Source organism: Diadema antillarum, unplaced genomic scaffold, assembly GCF_040938485.1.
Source record: "Diadema antillarum isolate AM-2024a unplaced genomic scaffold, OU_Dant_1.0 seq00000235_RagTag, whole genome shotgun sequence".
Taxonomy (NCBI): Eukaryota; Metazoa; Echinodermata; class Echinoidea; order Diadematoida; family Diadematidae; genus Diadema; species Diadema antillarum.
In genome coordinates this window covers 1-12,503 of record NW_027271284.1, presented here as the reverse complement: position 1 = coordinate 12,503, position 12,503 = coordinate 1, and the positions used below count along the sequence as shown (strand labels likewise).

Here is a 12,503-nt window from a genome sequence, read left to right as displayed (position 1 = left end):
TGACAGTAGATGGTTAAAATCAAAGTCATTTTCTGTATCTGGTTCCGAATCACGGTCAAAGAGATGAATTCCTGGGTGGAAGATTTGCTCCAGAAATTCCATCGTGAGCCCAAATGGAGGCTTGCAGAATTTACATCCCCTTCACCCCTAACCCCGAGAAAAAAAAAAGAAAATGTTTTTGATACTCTCTTACAACAGAATCTTTTCTGTTTGTTTGTTTGGTTGTTTTTTGATGGGTCCCCAGAAAGGATAATGAACATAAATATTGATGTACAGTCTTTTTTTTTTTCTTTCTTTCTCCTCTGCTTTTTCTTTTTGATTTTGATTCAAGATTTATGAGGCGATCTACTCGACGCCGGCCTGGGTCTGCGCGAGCTTGATTTGAGAGACACCTCCAGGGGTTGCCTACAAGCAGGGAGATAAAAATGAAAACAACAACATGGGGATATGAGCTAAGTTCTGTATTGGACTCGTTTTCAAAGACAATATTGCAATCATAAAAACAAAAAGCTGTGGGTGTTTTTTTTTTCTGCCATCTAAAAATTCATTTAATGCCTGCTTCACTTCAACCAGCTTGTTCTGTTATTTGCAGAATTACCTAATTCTTCTTCCTTTTTAATATACATATACATGTAACCAGGGAGCTTTCTAGACTTGCTGGAAAAGGAGCCTTATCATAAAGAGTGAATAAAGTGTGTGGTAGGTTATTAATGAACTGAGTACAAACTGTGTGTAATGTTGCAATAAACCTATAAACTTGCCCACACCAATGCAAACATACACACAGAGATAGACATGTAATAAAACTAAGGACACAAATTCTCTCCCCACTCGTCCCACCCAGTTCCCCTTGTGTTTGCAGTCACTGTAGACATTACTTTCATTGTTTCATACTGCCCTCTCTAGTCCAGGACTGTGGACTGCACAACACCAGTTACAGCTTTCACTTCCTACAATCCACACAGCTTTCCCAAACACATTCATCCAGGCTCGGGGGAAACCTGCCCATCACCAGATACATTGTATGACACCGGTCTTGAGTGGCGCAAACAACACACGTCAGGCAACCCTTCACGACACTTGGAGCTTTCACAGAACACAGAACACTGCTGGACTCTAGCATTTGGAGAGTAACATGTACATATTTAATGAGAATAAGAAGTCTTTGTACAATCATTTTACAACATGGAAACTTGTGCCAAGTCTCCATTAAACATCAATACCAACATCTTGACATATGCTTTTGACAGACTCATGCTTTCACCTTGCTCTTCCCAATCTCCTCTCCCCTCCCTCAAACCCCACCATCCCCCTCCCCCCCAAAAAAAAAAAAAAACCAGACTTCACCAATTTCCTTTTGTTCTATATTTATTGCAGATGCATATACAGTGCAACTGCCATTAAAACGCACAATTGTATCTGCTCTTATTTCTTTTAACCCCTCCCTCAAGAAGTCTGCACACAGTGCACAAGCAATTTTACATCAACGCTTCCTGCATATCATTTTGTTTCACAAATATCTCACTTCATCCTCACTAATACTCGACGGAGTATTGGGTCCTCTAACTTATTTTCCTCACAGTAAGGCAACTTAATTTGACTGGATTATTTTCACTGCATCTCCTATACCCTACTCACATCCCCTCACGTAAATATATATCAGGGGCAGGTTCATTGTACCAACACTGCTTTACCAATCATAGACAATGATCAGGAGATGGGGAATATTCATGATTTCTTTCCTCCCCTATTTCATGCCTTAGAAGTCATTTGCAAACAAATACATGAAAGATACTTCTGTTTAAGAAAAAAATAAATCAAGTACTGGCTCATCACTGCTATCATTTCGATAGAAAAAAAAATATCATAATTTCGAATCATGAAGTAGGTAGACATCTCTTCAAATCTTTTTTTTATGGACTTTACACACTTTCATGATATAATTATGACTCCCTATAAAGAAATAAAAAATAAAAGCACAAACAAATATACACATTTGTACAATATATTAACTAATACTTATTTACTGGGTGATGTACAAACAGAGATAGTGTAACATCCTTCACTTCCTCCACACAAAGATACTCTGCACTTTTATTCATGATGAAACTTCACAGGTTTTTCTTTTCACCGTCTTCATCATGGCGCCAAGAACTTTACCGCCAAAGAGAGGTACATATAATTCATCTCCATTGACATTTGATTCTTCGTTTTTCTTTAATTTTGCATGCAGCTTACCCAAACGAAAATACAAATGACAGAATTGAACCTGGTTTGGACGAAAGCATACCCATTCGTAAAGTATCAGCATTCCGACCAGTGTTTGCAAAATTCGGTCCATTCTCCCCTCCTGGCACGCACCAAAATCGCCGTGCTGTCTCGGCCGTAGACAAGGGGTGGCTGAGGTGGGATACACACATCTACCCTTGCAAACATCCCACACATTGATCAACATGATGGCACGGGCAATAATACAAAGGATTGTTGAAAAAAAAAAAACCAACAACAACTTCTAAATTGCAGCACTTATCAAAGCTGTCCAGTTCTGGGGCCCGTTGCATAAAAGTTACTATTATGATAACATTGCCATCCAATGGTAACTTCCATGGAATTCTCGATTTTGATTGGCTGTTGAGTATTGTTGCCATGGTAGTTACCATTGGATGGCAAAGTTACCACAATAGTAACTTTTATGCAACAGGCCCCTGGACAAACCTCACAGATATCCACAAAATCATTGATCAAGAGCTTCAAAGAATACGGACAACTCAAGCTCATGTGATCAATAAATCTCTTCTTTTGGAGAGGTAGTTCATAAACAAGATAAAAAGGAGGCAATTTTGTCCTCTCTTTTCTTTTTTCTTTTTTTTTAGGTGACAGATTAAAAAAATAAAAATTCAAAGCTGAATATCCATATTTCCAGAGCAGTATCCTTTCCATACTAGCCTGAAACAATCTTAATTTTCACATTTCATTAATGGCCTTTTGTTTTCTCACCCACTTTTCAACTTGTAAGTCTTCTCACAAGGAAAAAAAAAAGAAGAATCTCTACAATATCCATAGCAACAAATGCAAAATGATTTACGGCTTCCACAGTGTGTCCACTTGCGGAAGTATTCAGCCATTCTGCCATTGTCTGTGCAATCCTTTCTATCACACTTCAACTATATAACTGTTCTCAATGTGTATGAAATCAAATGAAAAAAAAAATTCATCATTTCAGACAGTTGCTAGAAAAGTCAATGAAGTGACATTGTCAGACCAATTTTGATGACATTACAGGCAACATATTTTCATGCAGGGAAAAGAAAATAAAATAAAAAAAAAACCAAGTGCGACTGCCACGACGGTACATACATTTGTACTTTATGTCAATGGATGATTTCTTACATGTTTTGGAATTTCATCACATTCTCTTGGATCAAAAACAGCTTAGAAAGCAATGAGAGTTTAAGAGCATCCTCAACTATCTTGAGCAATTTGTCATCAATTCAAAGTGTTGCATAATCTATAAAATATCCTAATATTTTTTGTTGCTGCTGTTTTTCTGCAGCAGAACATTTTTTAATTGGTGACACCGTCGAAAAAAAGTTGCAGGACTTGATAAGGAATAGCACACTGGCTGTGTTTAAGCAATAGAGGGCGCATGCCCACTGTCCTCAATTGCCAGATTGAGATTGTTCCATTCCAACCATATAGTGAGGTGGGTTGCACATTGGCCATACACACTAAGACATAAATGTCACACGCTAATGAAGACTTAACTGCACTGCATTCGTGGCTCTGTTCAGGGCATATCAAGGACAAGTTGTGGGGAAATCAACCCTCCACAAAGCAGAAGCCTGTTCCTCAAAGCAAGGTTTGAGGAGGACAAATATAATAAGCTTCATCCTTTCATTACCAAAACACACAGAAAAACACAGAAAGGCAAAATGATGTCAGAGTCACATTAATAATGAGTCTGGGCTTTGTTATGATGACAAATCTGCCAATGTATCCACACAATGCACAGGCAAAGCTACCCAGGAGAGCTGCATTTGGACACAACCCTCATATATACAAATTCTCAAATTCTGAAAATTGGTTTCCAAAAGTCACAGAGCAACATCTAACACCTTGTAGTACTTGCATTGCATACATCACATTTAGGAAGGTTACTTATGACTTCACTTTAGAAATGATTCTGTTTGCAAAATGAACATGATTATATTGATATCTCATATATCAGATACATGTATAAAATTACTCCCACACCCATAAGGGAAAAAAACAAACAAATAAACAAACAAACAAATAAACAAACAAACAAGTACCCGTACTGAAATATTAGAAAAGATATCAACTGGCTGCATGATTGATATTGACCGAAACTCAATACCGAAATGCGTACTAAATGTGCTTGCAATCATTTTCAGCAAATACCTGCTGCATTACAGACCACAGGATGAATGAACAAAACCTAGCGGGCCGAGTATTATTACATTCTTGGACACATGGAAATATATTCTGACTCCAGCATTACAAATAGGTATCAATTCTCTCTGAGTTTGATCAGATTCATAATGGAAAGTTTTCATACAATGCTGACTGAATTGACAAAGAGAACACTTATACATTGGGGGGAAAAAATGTATGCTTGCACCAAGAGGTATAAAAAATTTGCCCACTGCTCTCATATGAGAGAGCCGTACAATATTGTCTATCATGACAATGCTGTACTTGGATCTCAATCGTACTACTGAAACAAAGAACAAAAATAAGCATAAACTTTATCCAGCCCTACACACCACATTCAATAATTCATTGCTACACAAAAATTGTTAGGAAAGAGGAAATACATTTGAAGTGAAATAATATGAAGTAACTATTGATTGCAGTGATTGACATTTGATTACTTTAACCCGTTGAGGACGAGTTCTGGGTATACTCGGGCAGGTGTCTATGGGAAATGCGTGTTGTAGCAAAATCAGTCCGTCTTCAACCGGTTAATAGATTTTTGTTGTGGGGCCAAGATCTCAGATTAATTTGTTTGGTTCTGCAGTTTTCTTCATCTATTCATGCTACTGGTGATGAAATTCACATGACTTTTGATGATTGTGATATTGATGATATATGATGACGATAGCATTAGCAGTATGATTATGATCTGATACATTTAATGAATAAACATATGAATATGTTGGCTATATCTTAATTTCATCTAATACTGTGTATGCCATATATTTTATGAATCAACACTTGTAGACAATTCCCAAGTGGTTTGGTTCACGATTGAGAATGTCTCGAGAGTCATCCTTTTCCAAGAAGCAGTGTTAGTATTTCCCATTTTGGAGACAATATACATTGCATCAGTGTTACAGGAGGCAATGTGCTGATGTGCTGTGAATGTCTTGATTATTAATCAGTTAACACTAAGTCCCAAAACCATCACAAAAGATATGGCATACACAGTACCCTATGATCAAATTTAGGCACTGTGCAAGTGAAATAAAATCTTGGCATTTACCAGAATCCCACCTTTTAACTCATTTAACCCTAACCAGGCCGGGCTTTTTGGCCTGTTCTGTGGCCGGGGGGTTGATTCAAATCCCCCCGAGATCTCGGCCGTCGATTGTGCAATCGCCCTGAAAATTGGCACATACATTAATTGTTGCGTAATCTCCAAAACTATAAAAGAAAAAATTGAATTTTCATTTTTTATATTTCACATTAATTAACATTTGTGAAATCATGAATTTTGCTCTAATTCAGAAAAGAAAGCAAATGGCATCCTAATTTCTGGTGACATTATTCCTTGTAGCATTCCTAACAAGGTACTTGAAAAAAAAAATCTGGTATCGAGATTAATTTCTTATGTACAGTTGTATTCTATTGTTTTATGAATTTCCTATGTATTTTGTTGTTTTTCGACCTTTTGTTTTTTGTCCACAAAAATTATTACAGAACCAATCTTAAGCATAATTATTCTAAAATTAGTTGATTTCAGCCATTGAAAGTGAAAATAATCATATCTTTTTGAATAAGGTGAGAAAACTCTATTTGCACAAACTTTGTACACAAAATCACGTTTTTGAGCCATTTTCGGTCTGACAAGCATGTATAAAAGGTCATGCAGCGTCATAATGGTATGTGCGATTTTCGCAAAAATGGTGTCAAAAGATGTGCGAGACTTGAAAGTAAAAAGTCAGTGAGCAGCGCGGTCAAAAAAATTCGCACGGCAGAATGGTCGCAGAAATTGTCGAGGGGGGGTTGATTCAACCCCCCCCCCCCCCCTCCGATTGACAGATCACCCTTCATCGACGTAAATAAGCACCAATTATTTAGTGTTTTCATGGTGTGGCCATGATGAAAATCATGGGCAGACATGCTCAGGATGGAGTCAAACCAGCTCTCTAATTTCAATCATGGTTATTACTAAACACTGAGTAATCGGTGCTTATTTACGTCAGTGCAGGGCAATTTGTCAATTAGTTTGCAGCAAAAAGAACTAAATGCAAGAATCAATTAATTTGAATAAATGGGAATAAAACAAAAAACAAAACAAAACAAAAACAGGAACTTCTGTCAATCAATCTTGCACATAAACTTCACTATCAAGAGATATTACCAGAAACAGGACCACAAGGATGAATAAAGCTTCTTGTTCCCTTTAAAAAAAAAAAGGAGAAAGAAAACAAAAATGTTCTGATTTCACATGTACAGCTGGCAGGCATGCTTTATCTCTCATAGAGATACTCCTGAATATTTCCACTACAATTCAAACGTCACATTGAAATACTAATGCTAGAAGCCTCTACCGCAGCTTGTAATGATGACAGTTTCAACGGATTTCAGTCGGAGAAAATACTGTTTTGACAATCAGGCATGGTAGCCCTCCCTTTGTCTGCCACACAAACGATTCACCTCAATTTCATGTCTGCTGGAGGTGATTTATATCAAAGAAAATAACCACGCAGGTGTTAGGGAATGCCATCAGCTGGTTTTGAGAACCAACTTGCCATAAACTTGACAAAGAGTGGTTATATCTCATATCAAGCAAATAACTACGACACAAGCAATGCTTCCCCCCCCCCCTAAAAAACCCCCAAAAAAACAATCTAGTTCCCAAGGAAGTAGAAACTACAGCAATGGGGTTACATTGTTGCAGAAACTCTACTGCTTCGATGGAGACAAACACTGACCACTTGAAGACTCAACCTTAAACATTCCTAAAGTATGGCATTGCATGATACAACTATGCAAACAATATTAAATTTGGACTGACATTGCAGCATTGCTTACCCATTGATGCCAAATGCTCAAAATGCATCCGTAGTGCATCACTGGTAAAGTGGAATGATAACAGTGACAAAAACACACACAAAACAAAACAAAAAATACCTCCTGCATCTTTCTGGGGCATTAAATACAGAAAACAAGAAATCCTGCCCTGAATATTCATTAAATAATCGAACATCTTTTTAAAATATGTTATTCATCAAAGATGCATGTGCTACATGTTACACTAACAACATGTCAGAAACAAACAAACAAACAAACAAAGATCTCATACAACATTTGAGTTCCTCATCCCACAATCTGCAATTTCTATAGTTTCTACTAAGTATGACTGTACCGGTAGTCAAGATATTTCACTGAGACAGCTTGGCTTTTTGAGACTCATAGTGATAGCATTGTCTGAAAACGGAGGCTTAAAAATGAATTGCAGTATCACATTTGCACAAACTTCATAATGGGGTTCTGCAACATATTTGCAGAAATGAAATTAATCATCATATCACATTGTGATATAACAGATGATTTGATACACTCTTCACTTCATAATGATGTCAGTGTACAACTTAACATATTCCTGCAAGTGGCCTGCATGTATCGGGACACACAGATGTATTTTCATATCTTCACACAGTGCATAGACTTGTCCAAATCATTGCAACGTGCAGGGATATAATCACTTGTGAACATCTTCACTCCTTAAATAGTCCACTGTCACCTTAATCTCCAAATACCAACACTACTACTAATCTAAAGCACTATGCATAGTGTTGTAACAACCCACAAGCAGCAAACCTCTATCCCCAGCTTCTTTTCCATGTTAGAGGAGCAGAAAATATTCACGTCATGTTGACACTACACAGTCTTCTGAGCACCACAATGATCATCTGTTCGTTTCGTCTTGACACAGGATCACCATTATGTACTAAATCTGACGGAACATCACAGCACAACCAACTACTCGGTTGAAAGCAGATCATTAAACACTATACTGGCACACATTCTGACAGACACATCATATCACTGACGAGTCTATTCCATCATTTCTTATAATCCACCGTACGCCGACTATATCATAGTGATTCACATACACAGCAATGTCTAAAGACGACACACAACTTCCTTGGCACAAATGTAAGCCGAGTAACCAGAAATGAGTGCTTTTTTCGTCTCAAGTGCAGTAGCAAACTGAACATACCAAGAAAGAATGGGTGATTGATCACCTATTAATGTTGAAGTGGATGGTGGATCATAGCCAGCAATCTATTTGAACACAATGTGCTAGGTGTGAACAATTGCATCAAGATGGTTATGCCAGATTTAATGTGAAAGATCTTGTAGAATAAAGTATAAAAAAAAAGAAGCTGAAACTCTTGAAAAAATGTTTAATGTGCATTAAACTGTGTACATTTCAATGCATCTGAGCTGCAAAAATGAAGTGGGTTTTGGGGTAGAGTAAAAACTCTGAAATCAGACTATATTCTGAACTCTCACACCCCTGTGTGAAAGCACCATAAAACCTCCATTACAGGAACATGTGACGGGAAATCAGAGGAGAACTTGTGCATACAGTGTGGCTCGGTTCTACCCATCTCATTGGGCTTATACTCATCAAAAGGGCTGACTGCATTCAGCACATCTCTTCTCCAATACACCTGCCTTTTATCTTTTCGTATCCCAGCCCAGCATTCCTAGGGATTTATGACAGTACATCCCAACAAACAAACTGATTCCCAGCAAAAAGAGAGAGTGAGAGCACACTCCACAGTCATTTACTTATTATAAAGATTCTTGCATTACACACCTACAGCACATGGTTAGACAGCGCAGACATTCCCAATACACATAGTTGCCAATGAGCAGGACAGATGAAAGGACGGCTTGGACAAATATCAAATCATATCATATCTCAAGTCATGATATGTACCTACACACAACCCTGTATACACGACTAATCTCCTCACAGCTTACTACCACGACTGATAGTAACAACAGTTTCTGGCACCAAAAAAAAAAAAAAATATACTTTGAATTAAAAAAAAAGAAAGGATCAAAACAAAATACCAAGCTAGAATCAAGCCTGTTCTGTTTCTAGGGCTAGCACACGAGTGTTGAAATAGATCAGTGTGCCTGAAAACAGAATCAGTGAGCATTCAACTTCCAGACATGAACATTTTGTTTTGCACATTTTTGGGGCACAAAACTGAATTTCATCTTTCTTTCTTTCTTTTTTTTTCATGAGGAGACAAATTCCTATGGAATGAATAAGGCGTGGAGTGCTAAGATTTACCTGGTTGGCACCAACAGCGCCGAGCCATCCAAACAAGGACTACACAAAGGTTGCCCAGCAAAGCATGGGATTGTCTTCTTGTCCAATCCTCTGGATGCCTTTCCATATAGCAATTTTGTAAAAATTTACAGACAGTGGCGCATTAATATTTACTCACTTATCGTTCTGGTTATGCAGAATTTCTTCCCTTGAATTTCTTCTGAGTGCTGTTTTTAGGTTTAATTTCATTTGAAACCATGAACTCCACCAGCTAGCTAGCCAGAAGAAAACGTCAGAAAAGGTGACAGGCACTGCTGTAACATGGATAGCTATGCACTCATCTTTTAGACTACGTCCTGGGCAGGTCATTGGCTAACTGTCCCAACGCCACAGGGGGGAGATGAAACTCGGTAGCTTTTTCAAAAGACTATACTTCTCTTTTCCTATTCTTCACATGCATCACAATTCTGAACATTTTGTCTTTGCTAAAGTGATGCCCTGTAACCTATATATTTTTTTCTCTATCTCTCTTTTTTTTTTCAAGAGTCCATCCCCTCTCTTTCTCTCACACTCGCTTAATATCTCTTTCTTTCTTAGTATCTCAGGACAGGTAGAAGTAGACCACCGCTAATGATACAGCCACCCCGACCCCAACCCCCATTCCGAGACGTATTAATGACCTTTTCTGTTGCCAGGCCTCGGCTCGCCGCTGCTTGCGTCTCATCTCGTTGATCTTCTCGTTCAGTTTGGCGCTCTTCTCCTCCCGTTCCTCTCGCTTGCGTTTCCGTAGCTCCTGCCCCTCCCTGTCTTGGACTCTGGGTGATGAGATTAGAGACGAAGAAGAAAAAAAAATGAAAAGGAAATGGTTGTTTTTCATATTTGTTACGTTCTTGAGTAGTGGCTTTGCAGTACTCTACAACAAACAAATACATGTACCTCTCCAGTGCACTCATTCCATTTATGAAATGAGCGTTCCAGTCCAGCTGCCAATTTTTGACAGCACAACTATGCCAATGTTCAGCTTTCATTCAGGTGCTCCTAGAATTGACAGTACCTGGCTCATATGACTGCACAGAAACCTGGAAGGAGGAAGGGAGGGGTTGAGGGTGGGGCAGAGTTTCCACGCGTTGGAATAGGGGTGTTGGAGGAGGTCATGCAGCTGCCTGCTCTTTGCACGTAAAATATGTCAAATAATTTTTATTTCTCCTCAAGGAGACGAGTTTGAAGGCTTTTTTGGCAGCAGGCAGACAGATTTGAGTGTTGTTTTCAATATACACATATTTGGCAAAGAATTACTGTCCAATGTGCAATCTTCTTTCTTTACTGGGTGCCCCTCAGGAATCACCATGAAATGGCTTTAAAAGTGGACAGGGTAAAGCTCTTTCTATCAGTGTTTTCAAGAATGCAGTCAACTTTTAATGCCATAACTGAAACCTTACATGAAACAACCCCCCCCCCCAAAAAAAAAAAAAAAAAAAAAAAAAAATAGAGGCTTTGAGTTTTTTCTAAATTTCACTGCTGTATAAACATGAGGTGGTGCACCATAACCTTTCGTACTTGATGATAATTTGATATTTGGCAATGACGTCTATATCGTCATATAATCTAAATAACAGTGTTTGTAGGTTGCATCGCTGCATCTGCTCTGATGTCTACACCCCCAGAGTGTCCTCGGAATCCAGATCAATCTGGCAATTAACATCAGCGATGTGACCAAATTCCTTTGACAGAGGAAACCTGGCTGCTGAATGCATTAGCGATATTCCACCCTGGCTCAAACTCGCTCCTTTTTGGACAGAAGTTTGCGTGTCAATTCGTGAGGTTTTTCTTTTTCTGATGAAATCACTCTGTCATAACAGACAAAGCACTACCTTTGTCTCCAATGGAGCCCTGTGAGGCCCATTTTTTTTACAGCTGAAAATTGATAATGTATCTTCCCAAAATTATTGAACATTCACTATTACCTAATAATGTTGGCAAGCTTATTTACAACCATCGCTGTATTGTCATAATGTATCACAGAAAAATATGCACTGTGCATTTGATAGGCAAACCTGGAATTCTTATCGGCATTTGACGAGGCATCGACAACACCGGCTCTCTGAGCGCCGTCCACCAGTCCATCCTTGGCCACAGCTTTCGTCTTGTTCTGCTTGTTGTTCTCTTCAGCCTCACGTGTCGCTGCCTGGACATCGGTCATCATCTGGGGGCGTGAGAGGGGCCTCTTTGGTGGCAGGGGAGGGGGTATTGAATCATAGTCTGCATCATTCTGTGCACACATGACCAAAAAAAAAATGGTTCGCTACAATAATAGCCATACGTTTGTACGTCAGGTGGCTTTTCTGTTGCACAGCCACTAGGCATGCTTACAACATAATACAAGACGACATAAAACAGCAAACACATTGTATCCAGACAAGGAAAGGCCAGAAGTGTAACGTGAAGCGATCATTTAATACACACGTACACATAACACACAAGTACTTAATGTGAAGCAATCATTTACTGCACATGTACACACAACACACAAGCACTTACCTAAACAGTCACACACATACCCACACAAAATCTGCATACCACATGCAAATTCAGGTTAATTTCCAGGGTATCTGTTGCAAGCAACCAGACCTATGACAACTTTAAGAACAATCTACAATTCTGGCTGCAACTGTGGTGATTGCCAGCTATTCTCCCTTCCTATAGATTTTTACACTTCGTAACTGGTAAACAAATAGAAAATAAAATTTGTAAAGGTCCATACTCCTCATGTTAATGAAAGGGGAGAAAGGGGCATTCCTCTACCCCACGCCCCTCCCCCCCCCAAAAAAAAAACAAACAAACAAAAAACAACAACCCCAAAACCAAATTATATTACTGATACCAGCTACTCTGGAATAAAGCTCATTACCAGACCTCCAGATACTGTAAATCATGCTGAGGCATTGCAGGGATTGATACT

At 38.7% G+C, this 12,503-nt stretch overlaps 1 protein-coding gene across 1 annotated transcript; it reads right to left on the bottom strand.

Annotated features, from left to right (window-relative positions):
- Positions 1-278: 278 nt before the first annotated feature.
- Positions 279-11,813, bottom strand: LOC139729371 (uncharacterized; the record flags this gene model as incomplete). Its single annotated transcript, XM_071640298.1, has 3 exons — positions 279-405; positions 10,225-10,359; positions 11,599-11,813. Coding segments are annotated over 3 exons (429 nt in total), but the record flags the coding sequence as incomplete, so codon positions are not given.
- Positions 11,814-12,503: the final 690 nt, after the last annotated feature.